Source organism: Dipteris shenzhenensis, chromosome 19 (genome assembly GCF_047967505.1).
Source record: "Dipteris shenzhenensis isolate YYH24624 ecotype China chromosome 19, Dip_SZ_1.0, whole genome shotgun sequence".
NCBI lineage: Eukaryota > Viridiplantae > Streptophyta > Polypodiopsida > Gleicheniales > Dipteridaceae > Dipteris > Dipteris shenzhenensis.
Window position 1 is genome coordinate 50,565,559 of NC_141614.1, and position 25,471 is coordinate 50,591,029.

Sequence of the window (25,471 nt, forward strand, 5' to 3'; positions counted from 1 at the left end):
TTGTATATAAAGTTAAGGGAACAACTACATCAGCAAAGGGGGCATGTGAGGAAAGACAACTACAATTTCCATTTAGGAATATAATCCCATATGGTGATGATCATAATTTTCTTTTTCAATATATTGGCGAGTTAGCCAATTCGCTTGGGAGAGATTACTCCATAAAATATGATGTGAAGCCTCTTATGACCCCTTACATATGGATTTTTGAAAATTGGTAGATTTGAGAGAGTAAACTACATACACCATACACATGGAGCATCTGGATATCTATGACTTGAATGTTGAGGTGCCACACGATGCACCACCATCCAAGGTCAATATGATTTACCATTGTAAATGGCTTATGATGTTGTGACATCGATAACAAGTGGAGCTGTGCTTTGAAGCCTGCAGTCCCACAAATAAGGATTCTTGTTCTAACTTGTCCTTGTTGTGGATGAATGCAGGTGAGTGGAGCTCCTTCAATATCATTCGGTAATTATAATTGAGCAAAATTATATGATTTTTTCATAAACTTTCTTTGTAGAGATTATCTTATCACAAATTGTCTTGATTGATAAGTCTAAGATGGATAATGTTTGTCTTGAAATTACGCATGCACGTGCACACACACACACACACTATTCTCCTTTTTCTTTTGCATACACTTAATTTCTTAAATTTTCCTTTTCCTATTTTTTCTAATTCCTTTTCCTTCTATCTCACAAACACTCCCTAATTTTTCCTGATTCCTCCTATTTTTTTTTCAATTTCTTTCTTAAAGCTCCAATTCTCTCTCTCTCTCTCTCTCTCTCTCTCTCTCTCTCTCTCTCTCTCTCCCCCCTCGCCCCCCTGCATATTTAACCAATTTTCTTCCCTATTATTTCCTCTTCCTTCCCCATAATTTTTCCTAATTTCACTTGATTTTCCCCCAATTATTTTTATTAATATTTAAAATCTAAAATTTTAAATCCTTTTTCCTTTTTTTTAAATTCTCTCTAGTCCCTTTTTTAACACCTTTAAAGTCTACATTGAGCTTTAAGTCTGTGTTTAGGCCACTTTTATTGTGACCCTGATAACAAGGGAGGGGTGTTTATGACACCTGTCTTCCCAATTAAAGTTATGTTGGTTCTTACCATGTTTTCTTGTTGGATGGTGGCAGGTATGCAGACTCTCCTCTTCAATAAAAGAGATGCTTATCAGGACTTCACCGAGCTCCAAATTTTTTTGCAAAAACATTATTGTCATTTCTTATCAATGCTCTTATATACTTTTTATGAAATTTTGTAGGTGCTTTACCTACATACTCAAACTCTTCCTTAATTCTATAATGTTCTCTTTCTATCCTTTACCTTGACTGTTTGTCTTTTCACTATGCAAAAGGGGTTTTTGTCTTGTCTTCCACACACGTCCTTTCCCCTACAACTATGGATGGTTTCACATAGTGCACTTAAGTCATTAAGGCCTTTTTTTGGCTTCTTGACTCCTTTCTCTAGCTTGTGTCCTATTTTCCTTTTAGATTTTTTCATGGGATGTTCACTCCAATCAGAAGCTCTCAATAACCCTCTTCCGGCTTCTTCTCCATCATTCGAAGCATCTTTGGATGGTTGCACTTATTATATTTAAGTCATCATGGCATTGCCTTTTGACTCACTTCATTACTCGCCGATCAATTTTCTCTTTTTCTTCTTTTTAAGAAGTCTTCCACCACAAACAATTCCTAGATTAGCCCACTCCATCTCTATTATGGCTATCATATAAACTCTTTCCCCCTTTGGTTACTTGCAAAACCAACAGCTCCCATTGCTCCACATTCGCATGTCTTACTCAAGCATTTCTCTTACTCTTTTTCCACCACTGCTTATTTGACACTTCTAACACATTACTAATCCTTCCCGGGTAGACTATAGGTCATCACACTAGGTGATCACCTACTTTCTCACCTAGTGTGTTGTATCCTACTAGGGCAAAGGTGGGTACACACACACACTTACTATTCTCCTTTTTCTTTTGCATCCACTTAATTTCTTAATTTTTCCTTTTTTTATTTTTTCTAATTCCTTTTCCTTCTATCTCACAAACACTCCCTAATTTTTCATGATTTCTCCTAATTTTTTTTCACTTTCTTTCTTAAAGCTCTAATTCTCTCTCTCTTTCTCCTAATTTTTTTTCACTTTCTTTCTTAAAGCTCTAATTCTCTCTCTCTCTCTCTCTCTCTCTCTCTCTCCCCCCCCCTTGCCCCCCCGCATCTTTAACCAAATTTCTCCAATTTTCTTCCCTATTTTTTCCTCTTCCTTCCCCATATTTTTTCCTAATTTCACTTGATTTTTTCCCTAATTATTTTATTAATTTTTAAAATCTAACTTTTATATCATTTTTTCTTTTTTTTAAATTCTCTCTAGGCCCCTTTTTTTACACCTTTAAAGTCTACATTAAGGTGTTTACATCTGTGTTGAAGCCACTATCTTTATTTGTGACCCTGATAACAAGGAAGGGGTGTGTTTAAGGACACCTGTCTTCCCAATTAAAGTTATGCTGGTTCTTACCATGTTTTCTTGTTGGATGGTGGCAGGTATGAAGACTCTCCTTCTCCCTTATGTTTGTAGTGTTGGAGTGGATTCTCACTCTATTTGTAATGAAGGTCACTTCAGGTTCTCTTTTGTCTTATCTTCCACACACACACACTTATGCCTATGTATACATGATTTGGGTTGGCAAGCTTATCTTTGCTAGACCATGATGATTTTTCCTCATGATATACATGTGATAGAGAATTGATTCCAAGTCTCTTCCAAGCTAAACATGGGTGTACATCTCCAATAAGTTATATAGGTTAGGACAAGTTTTATATGGCATAAAGGATTTTTATGAATCCCAAAATTTGCAAAGTCCAAAAATACATGATTTACGTGGAAATGCTCATGAGGAAACAAAAGATCAAGGAAGATGAACCGACTGAGGTGGCTGAGCTTCTACTCTAGCTATAAAAAGCTTCCGTGGCATTGTAGCTTCTCATCAGTCGCCTCACCTTCACAAAGACAAGTGTGCCTCTATCATACGTTGCCATCTATCTTGTTCTCACACCCAACCACTGGCTACATGCAACAATCATCTCAGTTGTGGAAGAGATAGGCTTTTCATGGTGGTCTTACTACCCTCCCATGCATAGAGACGGTCACCAGGGATGATTTTTTCATGTTAATTTCATTAATGAGCGAAAGTTTTATATGGCTTGTGAAAGTTTATATGCTTTTATAAAAATAAAAGCTTAGTATATTCACCACAATTTGAAACTAAAATTAAAAAAAGAGCTAGGTTTAGCCTTTAAGATTATAAAGTCCATGAAAATTTGCTAAAGTTTTATATGATAAATAAATATATTTGGAAACTTTTGCCAACATATTATATATATAATTTAAAATTTTGGCTAGATCTATAGAATTAAGCACCAAAAGAAGACTCGTGCAATAAAGTACAATCTAGTATTAACATTTAATATTTGCTAGAATGATGTTAATGTGGAGGTTTTATATATTTGAACATGAAGTCGTTTGATATTGCATAAAATGTAAATGCAATGTACTATTGTCACCAATATATCTGAGATAGTACAAATTGAATTCAGTATTCAATCAATACTTTAACTAGACCAATGTGTGGCCTTATATCCAACATACATTTGGCTAACTTAAGTCTATGGTAAGCCCATCACCAGCACTATGTCTACCCCTCATCAAGTCATATAGTAGGGATATACCTCTTCATGCTTCTATCTTCAACAAGGACATGGAAGGACACTACATACGTAGGTAAACATAAGCAACAAGTAGATTCTTAGCAAGAAGAATCAAATGATTAAAATGACACAAAATTAAGAAATGAAATTTTCTATAATGGCCTGGTAGAAGGTGTCTTGTTAGATATTTTAAGTATTTCTTTAGTCACAGTTTATGATTGCGAAAGTAGGTACAAATTCAACTAAATTAATGAATATAGCTAGAGTAGTGAATATGCAGTAAGTCACGTATTTAGTTGTGTATGTGTGTATGAAAATCTAACTTCAATTTCATCATCTACTTCTATACATTTATATATTTAGAAATTTATCACAATGCAGAGAACTTGCCAGTCAATAGAGGTTTTAAATATAAATATACCCCTCAAGCATTCTCATACATTTAGTACACTTAAGCCATCTATCCAGTCTCATAATCTTGTATAATGGAGGATTCTACAGATTTATGACAAGAAATAAGAAGAAACGAACTAAACTAAAATGCCACATGCAAATACTTAAATATATGTATCAATGTATAGGGGGACATACTCTCTTTCTATTTCACACACACACACACTTCCTATTCACTTTTTTCCTTTACAATTACTTTACATTTTCTCCTCCCCCCCCCCCCCCCTAACCCCCTCTCCATTCTCTCTATAAATTCCTCTCTCGCCTTAAATTTACACTCTTTGTTCTTCCTCTCATTTACACTCCCCAACCCCCTTTTTCCCCTTAATTTTTCTATTTTCTATTTCCTCTTGAACATACTACTTACCTTTCTTCCCCTTATAATCCCATGAAAACCCTTTTATACTACATTTCCCCCTTTCTCCCTCTCTCTAGATTCTTTCCCTCACTCTCTCTCTATCCCTTTCTCCCCTCTTTCCCTAAAACTCCCCTAAAACCTCTCAGTTCACCCCACTCTAGCACCTTTTTTAATTTTCTCCTAATTTTTTCTATTCTCCCCTATTCTTCCTAGTTCATCCTATATTTTTTCCCAAATTCTGCCAATTATTTCCTCAATCTCCCTATTATTTCCATTATTTTTAAATTTGTTTACTTTTTAATTTTTTGCTTGTTTTTTCCTATATTCTCTCTCTCTCTCTCTCTCTCTCTCTCTCTCTCTCCTAATTTTCTAAAATCTTCAAATAAAACTTTATTCCTTCTTAAATTACACTTACTCTCCCATTTCCCCCCTTTTCTATTAGTTCCACTATTCTAATATCTAAATCTAAACTCCTAAAGTTTTCCCTTAATTTATCTCTTTCAAGCCCTTAAAACCCAAAAAAATCCCCCCTCCTTTTTTAAAAATTTTCCTAACTTCCAAACTCTTTGGTTTTTTAAATTAATTTTTTCTTTTCCCAAATCTCCTCGCCCTTCCGCATCTTTTATAAAACCTTTTTTACTACTTATTCCCTTATACATGTATAAAGTATTTAATCCTCTACTTTTTTGTAATTTTTTACTCTAAAAACTTTCTTTTTATAAAAAATATTTCCACATGACCTCCCTAACTTTATGTTAACTCGACTGACCAGAACACCCAACTGACCACGACTCTCTGCTAGCCCGCCCCCTGAGACCAAACTCCTCTCTATTTAAGTGACCCTGCTCCCCACCTTCTTCTCAGCTACTCACCTATACCGTGCCTCTATCCCGTGCTCCCGGAGTCCTTACTGCTCCCGATTCCTTGCTGCTTGCCCTTTACTGTTTTGCTCCCCCCCACCGTCACTTTGTTTGCCGCCACCTTTACTACCTTCGCCCCCTGTATGCCTACTGGTTGACCACTGGTCGGACTGCTCCATGCGCTGTAGCCCGCCTCCAGCCTCTACCTTCATAGACCCCACTCTACTCTACAGTCTACACTCCAATGTGTACTCCCCAAAGCACTCACTCAGAGGTCCTTCCTTCACCGCCCATACCCATGCAGACCGATTTGACATAACCTAGAATTCTAGCATTAATTAAGGCACCTTGACCCTTAGTCAAAGTCCTTGATTACGGCTGGAAGCGCTGGGTACAATCAAAATTAGTTGTTTTATGTGCACATGTTTGCTTGGTGAGGACGGCCACAATGACTAGGATTAGGTCCACAGAGTATTATTTGCATGCAAAGTGCTAACCATTAATGGGTGCCATGGTTGTGCGCTTTAGTAAATTGTTGTAGGTACCAAGAGGGATTGAAGACCCAAGCAATATGGAGTTTAGCAAGCAACCACGAGATTACCCATGTGACCAAGTGCTTCAAAGACTCCAGAGTTTCCCTCAGGAGAGATGAACCTTGCACTGAAGGTGTTTAATGATGCCTCCTATTCCTTTAGAGTGCATACAAAATATATGATGACAAAGTGGAAACTGCAATATGAAGGCACATTGAGAAAGTGGCTACAACTTCTGCCCAAGCAACACCACCATGGGCACATCTACAGGTGTCGGTAGAAAATCTTCAAGGGTATGATGCTTGTCACCAGGCCACTGCTCTTACATCAGACAAAACGACACAATTATCCATTTTGATGCAAGTTCCATTTACAACTGCACAGAAAGGAACTGATCCTGTTTGGACTAAAGGTGGCAACATTGCATTACTTCATTGTCCTGCTTGGGGCCTAACGTGCAACAGAGATTTCTGTGGTGGGGTGTAGTGAGTTTTGGTATGCTAAGTAGCAATGGTCCTTAGACCATGAGACTCTGTGCATTTGTCATTGCTTGAGCAATCTTTCTCATCATGTCTATGCTGTCATAGTCCTCTTGCATGTGAGCATCAGCATAGATGTTTGCCATCAAGACATATGCCGGAGGTAGTTTTTCATCCAATCTCACCACATTTTCGAAGGCATGTCTTCCAACCTCAACATTCTTCCACTTATGACAAGCACCCAACACAGTCAGCCATATAATAACAGTAGGTTGAAAAGGCATTTCTTCCACTATCAGAACTGCCTCGTCCACTCGGCCAGCACGGCTGAGGAGATCAACCATGCAAGTATAGTGTTCAACAGTTGGGAAAATCCCATATTGATTGCTCATAGCCTGAAAATAGTCCTGACCCTTGTCCACGAGACCCGCATGACTGCATACAGTGAGAATGCTCAGAAATGTGATCCTGTTTGGCTGTATGCCTTCCTGCCTCATTTTCTCAAACAAATAAAACACAAGGTCACTTTTCCCCTGACGAGCATATCCTGCAATCAACGCATTCCATGCCACAACCTCCCTAAAAGGCAATGCATCAAACAACCGATGGGCATCAACCATGCTCCCACATTTAGCATACATGTGAATAAGACTGTTTGCCACAATTGCAATGGTCTCAAAACCAACCCTTCTAAGTTGAAAATGCAGTTCCTTTCCAGTTTCTAAAGCTGCTGTGTTGCTACATGCTTTCAAGATGGCGACGAAGGTAAAGCTATTTGGAGACAAACCTTGATCTTGCATCTGTGCATAAAGCCTAAAAGCTTCCTCACTTTCTTCTTCCTCAGCATACCCCAGGATCATGGTAGTCCAGGTAACCACATTACGATGTGGTAGTTCATCGAAGATCCACCTTGCATCCTCCATGCTCCCACATCTTGCATACATATTCACCAAGGCACTTCCCACAAATACACCCGACTCAAAGCCCTTCTTTACTACTTGAGAGTGGATCACTCTACCTTTCACAAGGCACCCTAATTTTGAGAACTTTCCTTCAGCCTCATTACCCTCTTCCAGCTCTGCCAGGCTACTGCAAGCCTTCAATGCACCAACAAAGGTTCGTTCATCTGGATGGGCACCTTCAAGATGCATCTGCTCATACAATTCCAAAGCCAGTGCACTGTCTCCTTGTTCAACATACCCCAGGATAATGGTAGTCCATGTGACCACGTCACAATGAGGCAACTCCTCAAAGATACACCGTGCATCCTCCATGCCTCCACATTTTGCATACATACTCATCAAGGCGGTTCCCATGAATACATCTAACTCACAGGCTCTCATTAGTACTTGGGCGTGGATGGCTCTACCTTTTTCCAGGCACCCTAATTTCCTGACTTTTCTTTCAACATGCTGACCCAATTCTACTGCTGCCAGGCCACTGCAAGCCTTCAATGCCCCCACAAAGGTTCGATCATCTGGTTGTACACCTTCCCGGTGCATCCGTGCATACATCTCCAATGCAAGTTCATTGTCTTCTTGTTCAGCATACCCAAGGATTATGGTAGCCCACGTAACCACATCACGATGAGGCAATCCATCAAAGACAAGCTGGACATCTTCCCTGCTCCCACATTTGACATAAATATTCACCAAGGCATTGCCTATGAATACACCTAACCCAAAAACACTCTTTGTGACATGGGAGTGGATGGCTCTACCTTTCGCGAGGCACTTCACTTTCATAAATTTTCCTTCAACGTATTGGCCCTCTTCCAGTACTGCCAGGCTACTACAGGCCTTCAATGCAGCAACAAAGGTTCGATCATCCGGTTGGACACCCTCCTTACGCATCTGTGCATATAATTCCAAAGCCACTATAGAGTCTTCTTGCTCAACAAACCCTAGGATCATGGTAGTCCACGTAACCACATCGCGAAGAGGAAACTCATCAAAGACACTCCATGCATCCTGCATGCTCCCACATTTGACATACAGGTTCACCAAATTGCTTCCCACAAACGCATCGAACTCAAAGCCATTATTTACTATTTGGGAGTGGATGGCTCTACCTTTCGCCAGGCATTCCGATCTTACGAATTTCCTTTCAGTTTCCTTGCCCGCTTCCAACAATGCCAGGCAAGCCTTCAATGCGCCAACAAAGGTTCGATCATTCGGCTGGACATTACCTTCCTGGTACATTCGTGCATACAACTCCAACGCTCGAGCCCCCTCTTCCTGCTTGGCATGCCCGAGAATGATAATATTCCATGACACCACATTGCGCTCTGGCATGCTGTCAAACACATGGAAGGCTTCCAGGATACTACCACGCTTCACATACATATTTATCAAATTGTTTCTCTGAAACACAGGAAGCTCGTTTAAACGTTCCCTTGTAAGAATTCGAATTTCCTTCCCCTCATTCAGCTGAGGCAGCCTCTTGAGGATAGCATCTCCATCCCTGTCTGAACCAAACGAATGACTAGAGAGGGGCAGCCTAAGCTGTAAGCCCATAATTAATGGAAAACGCAAGCAAAGAGCCTACCTTAAATGAGAAAAGATCCTGTAACGCATGACCTCAGACAAGACGCAGCCTCAGATGCAGAATTTGCATTGACGGCGAGTTTACTCTATATCTGTAGGTGCAGAGAAGTTGAGAAGGCACGGTGGGTTGCTGCGTTCCGGCTAGTTGTGATGAACCTTCGTCCTCGTTTTCTACCAGACTAGTAGCTTACCACACCTGGCAATTCTCTTTAGCAAATTTTTGCTGGTTTGTTGAAGGAGATTCTGTTGCGTGTGTGAGTGGTATAACGACAGAACACAAAATTTGTGCATTAGACAAGCAAAGCCGAATGCTCTGGGCCTACTAGTCCGAGAAGGCTCATTTTCCCTGACCAGGTTTTGCAGATCTTACCATAGACAAAAGAGAGAGACACACAACTAGAACCGGGCAGGCAGCAGTGAACGGTGTTAGGTTGGGCGGGTAGAATCTCGTTCGAAGCCACTGCATATACCAAGGGGAGAGAAACTAGACCCGGGGAGGCAATATCTAGCAACATCAAATATAGGATTCACTCATGTGGATTTGGGATTGCTTTTTATAGTGTGCCACGTGGCTCAACGAAAGGGAAGAAAGAGGGTTTGGTTCCACTATGCTGCCTGCCTAAAGAGAGAGAATTTACAAAGTGACGACACCAGGGCAGCCATGTAGGATGCTATGTAGCAGCCATCCCAATTGGCTGTCCACATGTCAACATGACAATGCAGTGCCGTTATAAGTGACGACATCAGGGCAACCATGTAGGATGCTATGTGGCAGCCATCCTATACTTGGTTGTCCACGTGTCAATGTGACAATGCAGGATTCAGACGTCCTCACAAGGGGAGGGTCAAGGGTCTTCTTGAAATTCATGTCCATCGCATTTATTAGCAGTGGCTCTCCTAGAGACAGTGCTTTAGGATTGAGATTATTCTTGGTTTTTAAGGAATTTTTAAAATTCTTAATCTCTACTTTTAGATGGTTGTTGGCTTTTCAGCTTTTAGCTTGTATGTGGCTGTTGGCTTTTCAGCTTTTAGCTTGTGTGTGCTTTTTACCCCCCTCCAACATGTCTATAAATCAATTCAGGGACTCCACTCTCCCTCCATGGATGCTTGAGCTCTCCCTAGAACGATTGCCTTGACTTCCTCTAGCTACAAGTCTTCAAGTCACTTCAAGCTTTCTGGCCGCTCATCCAGGTCTCGCGTGTTCATTTGTGAGCAAGGCGCTAAAGCCGATTCGCTTGTTAACTACTGAAGCTGTTACTTGAACAAAAAATTGCTATTCAGAAAGCCGTTTGCCAGAAAAGCAGGTTTGCCTTTTTAAAAAAATGTTTTCCTGTTGAACGGGCTTTATGCCTACCGGTGAAGAGATTGTCATCTATTGGATCTGTTTATAAAAATAAAGCCAAAAAAACGCCAGAAAGTTAACATCAAAACTTTGCATAAATTCTTCAAGGAAAAATAATGCCGATTTGCCTTTCAGTTTTAAATTATAGTTTTTTTTTTTTTAAAGCAGTGGCTTTGCAATCATTGTGAGCAAAATAACTATAGAACCTTGGCAAATCCTAATGGATCTACCCACAAGTTGGAGCAAGTGCTTTCATGCATACATGCACCCTTGTTTTTGTCCCACCTTCCCTAACTTGTGGACAACCCAAAACGTGTGAGTTTGAGGGTGCCATCTCATATCAAATGCGTAGAAGCTGTTGCTATGTCCGGTCTTGTGTGAAATACATCAACACCGCCTTATAGATTTTTGGTGTTCTTTCTTGTTGTAAAATTTTGAACCTTGTAGTTGTGACATTTTGCTAGAGACTTCATGGGATCGACAAACTCTCTTTAGATCACTCTAAAATATTGTGGCCGTCTTACAATCAAAGCTAGTGCAATCAATTTCACAGGTTGCAACCATATTCCTACTCACACGTTTGACCGAAACCTATCGTGGTTGTCCCAACGATTATTTATTCCTCAAATTTAGTTAAGCATCATAGGTGGTCCAAGGCATTAAAGATCTAGAAGATAGAGCCCTCTTTCCAAGGATTAACGTTGCATGGCTATAGACAACTCTACCGAGCGCATTCAAAAAAACACAGATATTAGTAAAGGATGCTTTGATGCAACTTCAAGAATCAAAGCGACTTCATTCGCATGTCAAGAGCACTCACAAACACACATATTAGTAAAGGATGCTTGGATACAACTTCAAGAATCAAAGCAACTTCATTCATATGTCAAGAGCACTCACATTATGCTTGTAGAAACTTGCAAAGGGCGCCACGTGTTCGATGGGGCAGCACTACAGGGGGGCCCTACTCCCCATCCCATTTCCGCACTAGCCTCTCTCTCCTTCCAGGGTTGACAGGAAGAGGTCTATCCACCACATATATACACGGCATTCAATCCCCCCACAATGCTTATGAGATTGAAATGCCACAATGCCACATGTCAGCAAGTGCCTCCATGAGCCCATATACCATATTCCAATTAATCAATTAAGCCACACACAAGGGGGCACCCAAGGGGGTAGCCCATATCCACAACACCCCCCATGGGTTAAGCACCTTGAAAGGTGAGCTTAATCAAATCAAAGACCAACCCACAACTAGAGAGTGACAAGTGACAAATGCACGGATGACAAACCAAAGCCACCCTGTGTCTCAAGGTCCGCGCCAACTCAAACAGGATAACCAACTACCAGTGGGGAGTAGTTGCCACCTGACAAAGTCATCGCACTTCAAATCTGCCATGAACCATGGCCCTCCATGGCATAGGCGCACTTAAGTGCCCATTGTGGAGATCATGATATAGCTTTGCACAACACACAGTCTAATATATTAAAAATAAATATCAAGAACATGTGTTGAAATTTTTATAAATCCTTCAAATTCCACTCGAAGGATGTGTAATTGTGCTAGAGCCTTGTAATACTGTTGCCATGTCTAAAGTGCTAATAAATAACCAACAGCATTACTATACACATGGCAACCTTAAGTCTGTCAACTCCAAACAGCCCAGACAGCAAAAAAAACAAACAAACAACACACAATAGTAACAGACGAGATAGAAAGCAAAACTGAAAAAGAGAATACCCCTCCCACTATTTCTATACGTGTATTGGTTCATGTCTCTACGCAATTTAAAAACAGGAAGTCCATGCATGTATTACCACTAACCCTGCAATGAAAACATCTACCCAAGGAGAATACCATCATCAAATAAGCTTTAAGAGTGTAAAAACATCATATATCATCTTCTTGGTATCACTAAGTATAGCTAAAAAGAGAGAATCGAGCATACACACACGATTCTGTATTGATCTAGGAAATTGAGATATAATCGTACTATAGCAATAAATAAACAAATGTTAGTAGCAAGTATCTATAAATGCACTTGACTACATCCTAGTGAATGGTCTCTAAGAAAAGACAGAACTCCTTAAGTCACAAAACCACTCGTTGTTCATTGGTTAATCTTCTCATAATCGCATGCACCACATGATAGTGAAATCATAAGTAGTAGCCACATTGAAGCACCAAGAATGACTATAGATAACCATGGGTTTTTTCCAACTCCATTAAACCATAGTCCACAACTTTGATTATTCCTAACAAACCCCCTTAATAGAAGGCAAGGGAAAAAACATAAACATTGCTAACAAAGATAGATATCCGAAGTTGATATGGAGAAATATCACAAAAGAAAATTTGACTAAAGCTAGGTCATCCACATAGGACAACTAGAAAAACAAGGCCACCCACCTAAAGAGAAATATCCAATTCTCAAAGCACCCATCCATTAAATTTGGATTGCCATCTACAACTACAGGTCCTGCAACTTCAATAGGTGAATTGTTGTTAACCCTGTGGCAACAAGGGCCAGAAGTGCAGTCTAGGACAACAACTATGAGAGCATTGTGTGTGTAGAGTAGCGGCAAAGATCCGCTTGAAATATCTTGATCCTGAAAGATAGTATGATAAATCTTAAAGGATGAGGACAGCCAAAATCCTCTCTAGAAAAGATCCAATCATACTTGCAAAATTAGGATCTAGAGAGAGCAAGACTAAATCTAGAGAGAGAAAGACTAAAAGCCTACACTTTCGGAGGTCCCTCCACTTTGTGTAGAGACCCAAAAGGTCCCCCCACTTTGTGTAGGGACCCAAAAGGTCCCCCCCAAAAGTGGAGGGACTCCTGTCCAAAAGGTCTCCTACAAAAGAGGTCCCACCATAGAGATACCTACAAATTGTGTAGAGACCAACATGTATGAATATCTCTCAATGGAATGAAGCTCCCACTCTTTGGGGTTCAGTGTTCAAGCTCACTATTGTGTTCATGCGATTGATCTCCATTGCGTCCATGCTCTCTTACACTATCGTGTTCTAGCATGCCCTTACCCTTGCACTCTCTACCCTTGAACTCTGTCCTCCTCCTTCCTCCCTCTTCCTCCCTCCTCCTCATCCTCCTCCCTCATCCTTCTCCTCCATCTCCTCCTCCTTCCTCCTCCTCCTTCTCCTTCCTCCCCCTTCTCCCATATCCTTCTCCTTCCTCCTTTTTCCTTCTCCTCCTCCCTTCTCCTTCTCTTCCCTCCTCCTCCCTCCTTCTCCTCCTCCTTCCTCCCTCCCTTCTCCTCCCTCCTCCTCCTCCTCCCTTCTCCTCCTCCTCCCTCCTCCTCCCTCCTCCTTCTCCTCCTCCCTCCCTCCTCCTGAATCCCTCGAATCGTTGGAGGAGACTAGCTCTCCACTCCTCTGTTGAGATATCGAGCTCCACTCGCGATATGCCAGGGTGACTGTTGTGCATTTATGTCACCGACTTGTTAGCTAGAGATATGGTTGGTACACCGCCCACGAATAATAGCTGGATGACAGCTATCCTTATCTACTCTAGTTTGTGGCTCAGTTAGTATGCCACCTTAGTTAGTTGAGTTTGGTTTTGAGACCCACACATAGGGTTCTTCTATTTCTTTGTACTAGAGTTCTTTTGGCTTTCACAACTAAGAAGAGGAAAACTGTTTTCAGCCTCCACCTTTGTGCGTATTCCCCCTATTGTGCATGTGAAAAAGTCGCAAGTGAGACTCCTTCCCTCTCTCCCACAATCTTCACAGGTATCAGAGCCTTGTTCGTGGTAAGGAGCTCAAGAAAGCAAGCCAAGTTCGTGGTGTCCTGGTAAGAGGACCAGTGTTGCTTTCCTATTTCGAGTTTGGGAGCAAATCTCAGCAGGTAGCACAGCCAGAAGTGCAGGAGTGCACTATTTCAGATTGAGATGCCCTTCGCGGTGTGGCGAGAGCACAGTATATGCTGCGGGAATGGGCGAAGCCCTCAATGAAGTTATTTTTCAGATTTGAGGCCATTTCGGGGCCCATTTTGAAGGCGGAAGTTCTTCGCAGGCACTCAGAAAAAGGCCTTGTTTTTTGCTGTGCGACCACTGCACGGCTAGTCGGTGGAAAGGTGCCGCAGAAATTGCATCGTATGCCTGTGTGCAGAGATATTGGGAGTTGCAGATTCATGCTTGTTGCCTGTTCATGCAAAATCGTCACTAGGAAGTGACTGTGTGGTGAAATACCACTTTCGTCAGTTTTGCACTTCTGCCCGTGTGAGGCAAAAGCTGTGTTTTTTGCAGTGACAGAATATTTTGCAGTGTTCTGTAATGGCATCTGATTCTCTTTCACAGATTGTCACTGAAAAGCTTGACAAGAACAACTTCCAGGCATGGAAGTTTAGAATGACGAATTTCTTAATGGGAAAAGGCTATTGGGAGTTCATTACAGGAAATGAAGAAGAACCTGTTCTTCCTAATGTTCCCAGTCAACAGGAAATGCAGGCATTCAAAGGATGGCATGAGAGAGCCAGGAAAGTTATGTACTGGCTGTCTATCAGTATTTCGGACTCCATGATTGTGCATATTCAGGATGCAAGTACGCCAAAGGAGGCATGGGATACTTTGGCAAAAATGTACCAGCACAAATATGCAAGCCAGGAAAATGCAACTCAAACAGGAGTTCCACAATGTGCAGAGAGAAAATTTGAGCATAAATGACTACCACATGAAAGTGAAGAAAATTGCAGATGCACTTGCTTCCATTGGGTCGCCAGTGGATGATGATGATTCGGTTTCTGTGACCTTGAATTGTCTAGGAAAGGATTATGCACAGTTCCGGACATCCATTGCCGTCCGTGAAAAATTTCCTGATTTTGAGGAGCTGATTGCTCTTCTAATTTCTGAAGAGCAGAGAAATGGTGGTGCATCTTCTTCAGCAGGAACTTCAAAAGAAACTATCTTCTACTCAAATGCTGGCAGAGGTAGAGGAGGCCGATCTGCAGGCCGTGGTAGAAATCAGAATATGCAGCAAACGCAAGAAAACCAGTCCTATGCAGGAGGACGTGGTAACTCTAGAGGCAGGGGGAGCCAAAGAGGCCGTGGTGGATGGCAAAGAAGCCAAAATGCAAACATCAATGTTGAATGCTACTATTGTGGCAAAATGGGTCATATGGCTAAGGACTGCTACAAAAAGCAGAATGACATTATGAATGGAAAATTGCAGCAAGGCAATTATGCATCTTCTAGTAGGCAGGGTGATGACAGAAATGAGCATCTATTTATGGTGCAGCATATGACCAATTCTGTGACAAGTGCAGAAGAACGAAATGATGTGTGGTATGTTGACTCAGGTGCGTCAAACCACATGACAGGTCATGCAGAATGGATGCAAGATGCATGGAAAATGGAAAAACCAGGATTTGTGGAGACTGGTGATGATACTGCACATCCTATTGTGCAGATTGGCAAAATTCCTTTGTCTATGCAGGATGGGAAAAAGAAATACTTGTATGATGTATTTCATGTCCCGAACATCACCAAGAACCTGGTTTCTGTTGGTCAGATGGTTGAGCAGGGCTTGCAGGTCAGATTGAATCCTCATGGATGCTTTGTTGAGGATATGAAAAATAATGGTCGCTTGATAGCAAAAGGAAAGAAGAAGGGCAGGATGTTTACGTTGGATGCGGACATGCCTGAATTGAGTGTAGCAATGTTTGCACATGGGACCGGTGTAGTTGCAGATATTGATATCTGGCACAAACGCATTGGTCATGTTAATATACAGCGACTTAAATCAATGCAAGCCCAAAATATTGTTGCAGGATTGCCTAAATTCAAGGTTGCAGAAATGCACAAGGTTTGTGAAGCCTGTCAATTTGGGAAACACGCAAGAAAACCTTTTCCTAGGCATGTTCAAGAGAGTAAAAAGCCATTGGAATTAATCCACTCTGATGTGTGGACTACAAAAGCTGCATCTATTGGAGGCTATCACTATTTTGTCACATTTATTGATGACTTCAGTAGAAAACTGTGGGTGTATTTTATGAAAAAGAAAATTGAAGTGTTTGGGCACTTCAAAGCTTTCAAAGCTATGGTTGAAAAAGAAACAGGCTTGCAAATAAAATGCCTAAGGTCAGATGGAGGGGGAGAGTACCTCTCAAATGAGTTTGCAAGGTTCTTGCAGGAGCATGGTATAAAGCAGCAATATTCATGCAGTCATACCCCACAGCAAAATGGAATTGCAGAAAGAAAAAACAGGCATATTGGAGAGGTATCTCGGGCTATGCTAAATGAAAAAGATCTACCAGATTATTATTGGGCTGAAGCAGTTGCTACAGCAGTCTATATAATGAACAGGACTCCCACTGCACCAATACATGGCATGACGCCAGAGGAGATGTATACTGGTAGGAAACCAGATATTTCTCATTTGAAGATTTTTGGTTGCATTGCCTATGTCCATGTGCCAGATGAGTTGAGGTCCAAGTTGGATCCAAAAGCTGAGAAGTGCGTCTTTATTGGTTATTCTCTACAGCAGAAAGGGTATAGATGCTATAACCCTTCTACACGTAAGTTCATAGTGAGCAGAGATGTTGTTTTTGATGAGATGAGCAGCTGGTATAAACCAGTAAATGTGATGATTGATGTAGATGCACAAAATGGTAATGCTGCACAGAATGCACAGTAGCAATCACAAAATATCCGTGGACCTGGAGTGTCCTCTACCAGTGGTTCACATACTTCGCCATGGATAGGCAGATTGAGATCAGGAGAATCCCCTCAAAGCAATGCAGAGAGTGGTACGCAGGTATCACGAAAAGGAAAAGAGAAGGTAGATCAGCCCATGTTTGATGTGAATGCAGGTCACTCTTGTGTGGATGGTGAATCTAGTGGCTCAGAACAGAGCATTGATGATGAGTTGGGTATTCCTTCTGTTGTTACACCTGGAGTAAGGAAGACCAGGGATGTTTTGAGAGCACCTGGAAGTGAGCCTATTTTGCGCAGGTCTACCAGGGTCAGGTATCCTGTGGATAGGCTGAAATATGATGGATTTACAGCCATTCACTATGCCTATATGGTCAAAGTGATACAGGAACTAGAACCCACTTCTTTTGAGCAAGCCATGGGAAATGAAAAATGGGAGAAAGCCATGGATGAAGAAATGGATGCCTTGGATGCTAATGCTACATGGGAATTGGTGCCTTTACCTAAAGGCAAGAATGCAATTGGCTGTAAGTGGGTTTATAAGATCAAGCACAATGCAGATGGTTCTGTGAATAGATACAAGGCAAGATTAGTTGTCAAGGGGTATGCACAGACATATGGCATTGATTATGAAGAAAATTTCAGCCCGGTTGCAAGGATGGCAACCGTAAGAGCAGCCATTGCTATGGCTGCATCAAAGGGATGGTCTTTACATCAGATGGATGTAAAGAATGCCTTCTTGCATGGTGATTTGCAAGAAGAGGTCTTTATGGAGCAGCCAGCAGGTTATGTTCATGCTATTCATCCTGAGTTTGTTTGCAGGTTGAAGAAAGCCTTGTATGGCTTGAAGCAAGCACCTAGAGCATGGTCTGACAAGATAGGACAGTATCTTGTCACTATTGGCTTTCAGATTTCCAAGGCAGATTTCTCACTCTATGTGAGAAAAACAGAGAAAGGGATTATGCTGCTGGTCATTTATGTTGATGATTTGATCATCACAGGTGATAGTGATGAAGATATCCTTCATGTGAAAATGCTATTGAGGCAGAAGTTTGAGATGAAGGATTTGGGAGAGCTGCGTTATTTCTTGGGCATTGAGGTGATTAGATCACCAAGTGGGATACAGCTCTTGCTGCAGAGGCAGTATGGATTGGACATGCTGTCCAAATATGGGATGACAGGCTGTAAGCCTATTTCAGTTCCTTTGGAGCAGAATGTGAAGCTGAGCGCAGATGCAGGTGAGCTTTTGGAGGACTCTACTATGTACAGACGCATAGTAGGAAGTTTGATTTACATGACTATTACCAGGCCAGATTTGAGCTATGCTGTTGGGTTGGTAAGTCAATTTATGCAGGCTCCAAGGAAACCGCATTTGGATGCAGCTAGACGCATACTCAGGTATGTGAAGTCCACATTGCAGTATGTACTATTTTATGAGGCTGGGGTTCAGATATAGTTGCATGGATACACTGATGCTGATTGGGCTGGTAGCATTTCTGATAGACGATCTACCAGTGGATATGTGTTCTCATTTGGGAGTGCTGCAGTCACTTGGAGCAGTAAGAAACAGCCTACAGTTGCCTTGTCGAGCACAGAGGCTGAGTACAGGGGTGCAGCAATGGCTGCATGTGAGGTAGCTTGGTTGCATAAGCTACTTTATGATATGCATCAGTCTACAGATGGGCCGGTTGTCATTTATTGTGACAACATGAGCAGTATACATTTGGCAAAGAACCCAGTCTTTCATGCTAGAACAAAGCACATTGAGGTGCATTATCACTATGTGCGGGAGAAGGTTTTACTAGGTCTTATTGATCTAGTTTATGTCAGCACAGAGGATCAGGTAGCTGACATATTCACGAAAGCATTGGGCGCAGAGAAGCTGCGCAAGTTCAGAGACCTGCTTGGTGTGCAGGAATTGGGATTGAGCTCGAGGGGGAGTGTTGAGATATCGAGCTCCACTCGCGATATGCCAGGGTGACTGTTGTGCATTTATGTCACCGACTTGTTAGCTAGAGATGCGGTTGGTACACCGCCCACGAATAATAGCTGGATGACAGCTATCCTTATCTACTCTAGTTTGTGGCTCAGTTAGTATGCCACCTTAGTTAGTTGAGTTTGGTTTTGAGACCCACATATAGGGTTCTTCTATTTCTTTGTACTAGAGTTCTTTTGGCTTTCACAACTAAGAAGAGGAAAACTGTTTTCAGCCTCCACCTTTGTGTGTATTCCCCCTATTGTGCATGTGAAAAAGTCGCAAGTGAGACTCCTTCCCTCTCTCCCACAATCTTCACATCCTCAACCTTGGACTCCTCCTAAACCTTGCAACCCCCTCTGAACCCTGGAACTCCTAGTTAACTCTCTCAACCCTGTCCCCCTTTCTAACCCTGAAATCCCCTTCTAAACCCTTGAACTCCCGTGGAGGCAAAAGCCTCTAGCAATCGTTATAATCACGCATGCATGAGATCTGCTTTCCACACTTTAGCCTACACCTCTCACCGGAACACGACCTGAGGACCTATGCTACACTTGTGAACACCTATGCTACAACGAGCAATGACACAACTGTAGGTGACCAACACCCTCGGAACTTGCATTTGGGTAAAACAGAGACAACATTTGGCACCGCTGTCAGGGAGGTTATCGCTTGAAGCGAAAGCGGAGCACGTGCTTGCATGTGTGAAAAAAGAACCCCCTACGAGAAACCATTCAAGATACATCCCTCAAGGCAAAGGAGTGAAAAAATGCTTCCAAATGATGCAAAAGGATAATGATGACTTACAAAATCACATTAATACACTAAACACCCAAAATTAACCCTTAATCCCCCCACATCCTATAAAAAAGCAACACCAACCCCCCTCATTTCTTTCCCCACAGTTTTGCTAGCCACTTCCTTCTCCAAATTCCGTTAAGCCTTCATAATTTCCATCTATTTCTATTTTTGCCCTCCAACTTCCGTCTACCATTTCCACCACCACCACTTTTTCTGTCAACCCCCCCCTCCACCACCACTTTTTCCATCAAACCCCCCCTTCCATCTCCATCTCCACCTCCCATCATCTTCCTCCCCACCACCTCCACTTTTTTCGTCCATCCCCCATCTCCCCCACTCAAGTTCTCCTCCCCCCATCTCTCTATCTCTCTCTACACCCCATCTCCCCCTTTCCCCCTCCCCCTCCACCTCCCATCTCCTCCACCACCCCACATCTCCTCCACCCCCCATCCCCCACTCCCTCCACTCCACCATCTCTCTACCTCTCTCTATCCCCCATCTCCTCCACTCCCCATCCCCCACTCCCTCCACTCCACCATCTCTCTATCTCTCTCTATCCCCCACCTCCTCCACCCTCCATCTCCATCACCCTCCACTCCACTATCTCTCTATCTCTCTCTAATCCCCCACTCCACCATCTCTTTACCTCTCTCTATCCCCCACCTCCTCCACCCCCCATCTCCATCACCCTCCACTCCACCATCTCTCTACCTCTCTCTACACCCCAATCCCCTTTTTCTCCTCCACCCCCCATTTCCTTCCCTCACCTCCGCCCTCCATCTCCTCCACCCTCCACTCCACCATCTCTCTACCTTTCTCTACACCCCCACCTCCCCTTTTCTCCCTCCATCTCCCCTTTCCCCCACCTCCACCTCCACCTCCCACCTTCACCTTCATTCCACCTCCACACCCCCCCCTCCCCCTATCTCCACCCTTCCCCCCCCTCCTCCCCCCCCCCCTCTCCACCCCACCTCCCCCTACCTCCACCCCCACCCTCACCCCCACCCCCACCCCCACCCCCACCCCCACCATCTCTCTGTGAAGATAGTGGGAGAGAAGGAAGGAGTCTCACTTGCGGCTTTCTCACATACACAATGGGGGAATACACACAAAGGTGGAGGCTGAAAACAGTTTTCCTCTTCTTAGTTATGAAAACCCAAAGAACTCTAGTACAAAGGAATAGAAGAACCCTATATGTGGGTCTCAAACCAAACTCAGCTAACTAAGGTGGCATACTAACTGAGCCACAAACTAGAGTACATAAGGATAGCTGTCATCCAGCTATTATTCATGGGCGGTGTACCAATCGCATCTGCAGCTAACAAGTCGGTGACATAAATGCACAACGGTCACCCTGGCATATCATGAGTGCAGCTCGATATCTCAACACTCTCCCTCGAGCTTAATCCCAATTCCTGCACACCAAGCAGGTCTCTGAACTTGCACAGCTTCTCTGCGCCCAATGCCTTCATGAATATGTCAGCTACCTGATCCTCTATGCTGACATAAACTAGATCAATAAGACCTAGTAAACCTTCTCCCGCACATAGTGATAATGCACCTCAATGTGCTTTGTTCTAGCATGATAGATTGGGTTATTTGCCAAGTGTATACTACTCATGTTGTCACAATAAATGACAACTGGCCCATCTGTAGACTGATGCATATCATAAAGTAGCTTATGCAACCAAGCTACCTCACATGCAGCCATTGATGCACCCCTGTACTCAGCCTCTGTGCTTGATAAGCCAACTGTAGGCTGTTTCTTGCTGCTCCAAGTGACTGCAACACTCCCAAAAGAGAACACATATCCATTGGTAGATCGTCAGAAATACTACCAGCCCAATCAGCATCAGTGTATCCATGCAACTGTATCTGAGCCCCAGCCTCATAAAATGGTCCATACTGCAATGTGGACTTCACATACCTCAGTATGCGTCTAGCCACATCCAAATGTGGTTTCCTTGGAGCCTGCATAAACTGGCTTACCAATCCAACAGCATAGCTCAAATCTGGCCTGGTAATAGTCATATAAATCAAACTTCCTACTATGTGTCTGTACATAGTAGGGTCTTCCAGAAGCTCACCTGCATCTGCGCTTAGCTTCACATTCTGCTCCAAAGGAACTGAAATAGGCTTACAACCTGTCATCCCATATTTGGACAGCATGTCCAATCCATACTGCCTCTGCAAGAGCCGTATCCCACTTGGTGATCTAATCACCTCAATGCCCAAGAAATAACGCAGCTCTCCCAAATCCTTCATCTCAAACTTCTGCTTCAATAGCATTTTCACATGAAGGATATCTTCATCACTATCGCCTATGATGATCAAATCATCAACATAAATGATGCAGCATAATACCTTTCTCTGTTTTTCTCACATAAAGTGAGAAATCTGCCTTGGAAATCTAAAAGCCAATAGTGACAAGATACTGTCCTATCTTGTCAGACCATGCTCTAGGTGCTTGCTTCAAGCCATACAAGGCTTTCTTCAACCTGCAAACAAACTCAGGATGAACAGCATGAACATAACCTGGTGGCTGCTCCATAAAGATGTCTTCTTGCAAATCACCATGCAAGAAGGCATTCTTTACATCCATCTGATGTAAAGACCATCCCTTTGATGTAGCCATAGCAATGACTGCTCTTACGGTTGCCATCCTTGTAACCAGACTGAATGTTTCTTCATAATCAATGCCATATGTCTGTGCATACCCCTTGACAACTAATCTTGCCTTGTATCTGTTCACAGAACCATCTGCATTGTGCTTCACCTTATAAACCCACTTACAGCCAATTGCATTCTTGTCTTTAAGCAAAGGCACCAATTCCCATGTAGCATTTGCTTCCAAGGCATCCATTTCTTCATCCATGGCTTTCTCCCATTTTTCTTTTCCCATGGCTTGCTCAAAAGAACTGGGTTCTAGTTCTTGTATCACTTTGACCAATCACTTTGACCATATAGGCATAGTGAATGGCTGTAAATCCATCATATTTCAGCCTATCCACAGAATACCTAGCTCTGGTAAACCTGCACAAAATAGCTCACTTCTAGGTGCTCTCAAAACATCCCTGGTCCTCCTTACTCCAGGTGTAACAATAGAAGGAATACCCAACTCATCATCAATGCTCTGTTCTGAGCCACTAGATTCACCATCCACATAAGAATGATCTCCTCTAGTGTCATGCCATGTATTGCTGCAGTGGGAGTCCTGTTCATTATGTAAACTGCTATAGCAATTGCTTCAGCCCAATAATAATCTGGTAGGTCTTTTCATTTAGCATGGCCCGAGATACCTCTCCAATATGCCTATTTTTCCATTCTGCAAGTCCATTTTGCTGTGGGGTATGACTGCATGAATATCGCTGCTTTATGTCATGCTCCTGCAGGAACCTTGCAAACTCATTTGAGAGGTACTCTCCCCCTCCATCTGACCTTAGGCATTTTATTTACAGGCCTATTTCTTTTTCAGCCATAGCTTTAAAAGCATTGAAATGCCCAAACACTTCACTTTTCTTTTTCATAAAATACACCCAAACTTTTCTATTGTAGTCATTAATAAAAGTGACACAATAATGATAGCCTCCAATAGATGCAGCTTTAGTAGTCCACACATCAGAGTGGATTATTTCCAATGGTTTCTTACTCTCTTGAACATGTCTAGGAAATGGTTTCCTTGCCTGTTTCCAAATTGACAGGCTTCACATACCTTATGCATTTCTACAACGTTGAATTTAGGCAATCCTGCAACAACATTTTGGGCCTGCATTGATTTAAGTCATTGTACATTAACATGACCAATGCGTTTATGCCAGATATCAATATCTGCTACTACACCGGTCCCATGTGCAAACATTATTGCACTCAATTCAGGCCTGTCCGCATCCAACGTAAACATCCTGCCTTCTTCTTTCCTTTTGCTATCAAGCGACCGTTATTTTTCATATCCTCAACAAAGCATCCATGAGGATTAAATCTGACCTGCAAGCCCTGCTCAACCATTTGACCAACAAAAATCAAGTTCTTGGTGATATTCGGGACATGAAATACATCAGACAGGTATTTCTTTTTCCCATCCTGCATAGACAAAGTATCTTTACCAATCTACATAATAGGATGTGCAGTATCATCACCAGTCTCCACAAATCCTAGTCTTTCCATTTTCCTTGCATCGTGCATCCATTCTGCATGACCTGTCATGTGGTTTGATGCACCTGAGTCAACATACCACACATCATTGCTTTCTTCTGCACTTGTCATAGAATTGGTCATGTGCTGCATCATAAACAGATGCTCATTTCTGTCATCACCCTGTCTACTAGAAGATTCATAATTGCCTTGCTGCAATTTTCCATTCATGATGTCATACTGCTTTTTATAGCAGTCTTTAGCCATATGACCCATTTTACCACAGTAATAGCATTCAACATTGCTGTTTGCATTTTGGCCTCTCTGCCATCCACCACGACCTCTTTGGCTCCCCCTGCCTCTAGAGTTACCACGTCCTCCTCCATAGGACTGGTTTTCTTGAGTTTGCTGATATTCTGATTTCTACCACAGCCTCCAGATCGGCTTGCTCTACCTCTGCCTCTACCTCTTCTAGCATTTGAGTAGAAGACAGTTTCTTTTGAAGTTCCTCCTGAAGAAGATGCACCACCATTTCTCTACTCTTCAGAAATTAGAAGAGCAAACAACTCCTCAAAATCAAGAAATTTTTCACGGACAACAATGGATGTCCAGAACTGTGCATAATCCTTTCCTAGACCATTCAAGGTCACAAAAACTAAATTATCATCTTCCACTGGCGACCCAATGGAAGCAAGTGCTTCTGCAATTTTCTTCACTTACATGTGGTAGTCATTGATGCTCATATTTTCTCTCTGCACATTGTGCAACTCTTGCTTGAGCTGCATTTTCCTGGCTTGCGTATTTGTGCTGTACATTTTTGCCAAAGTATCCCATTCCTCCTTTAGCGTACTTGCATCCTGAATATGCACAATCATAGAATCTAAAATACTGATAGACAGCCAGTACATACTTTTGTGGCTCTCTCATGCCATCCTTTAAATGCTTGCATTTCTTGTTGATTGGGAACATTAGGAAGAACTGGTTCTTCTTCATTTCCTGTAATGAACTCCCAATAGCCTTTTCCCATAAGGAAATTCCTCATTCTAAACTTCCATGCCTGGAAGTTGTTCTTGTCAAGCTTTTTAGTGACAATCTGTGAAAGAGAATTAGATGCCATTACAGAACACTGCAAAATATTCTATCACTGCAAAAAACACAGCTTCTACCTCACAAGGGCAAATTTGCAAAACTGACGAAAGTGGTATTTGACCACACAGTGACTTCCTAGTGATGATTTTGCATCAACAGGCAATAAGGATGATTCTGCAACTCCCAATATCTTTGCGCACAGGCATACGATGCGATTTCTGTGGCAACTTTTCACTGACCTGCAGAGCAGTGGTCTCACAGCAAAAATAGGGCCTTTTTCTCAGTGCTTGTGGAGAACTTCCGCCTCCAAAACGGGCCCCGAAATGGCCTCAAATCAAAAAAATAAAGTCACAGAGGGCTTCGCCTTTACCCGCAGCATATATTTCCCTCTTGCCACACCACGAAGGGCGTCTCAATCTGAGACAATGCACTCTTGCACTTTCCGGTTGTGCTACCTGCAGAGATTCGCTCCCAAACTCGAAAAAGAAAAGCAACACTGGTCCTCTTACGAGGAC

General features: G+C 42.4%; 1 protein-coding gene across 1 annotated transcript; it reads right to left on the bottom strand.

Annotated features, from left to right (window-relative positions):
- Positions 1-6,052: 6,052 nt before the first annotated feature.
- LOC147890606 (pentatricopeptide repeat-containing protein At2g33680-like) lies at positions 6,053-9,403 on the bottom strand. Its single transcript, XM_087391131.1, has one exon. It carries the CDS (start codon positions 8,915-8,917, stop codon positions 6,440-6,442), a length of 2,478 nt encoding a protein of 825 aa, XP_087247257.1. The 5' UTR covers positions 8,918-9,403; the 3' UTR covers positions 6,053-6,439.
- Between the last annotated feature and the right edge of the window lie 16,068 nt (positions 9,404-25,471).

Coding starts and splice junctions, on each gene's coding strand:
- LOC147890606 (XM_087391131.1), bottom strand. CDS start 8,917: ATGGGCTTACAGCTTAGGCTGCCCCTCTCTAGTCATTCGTTTGGTTCA.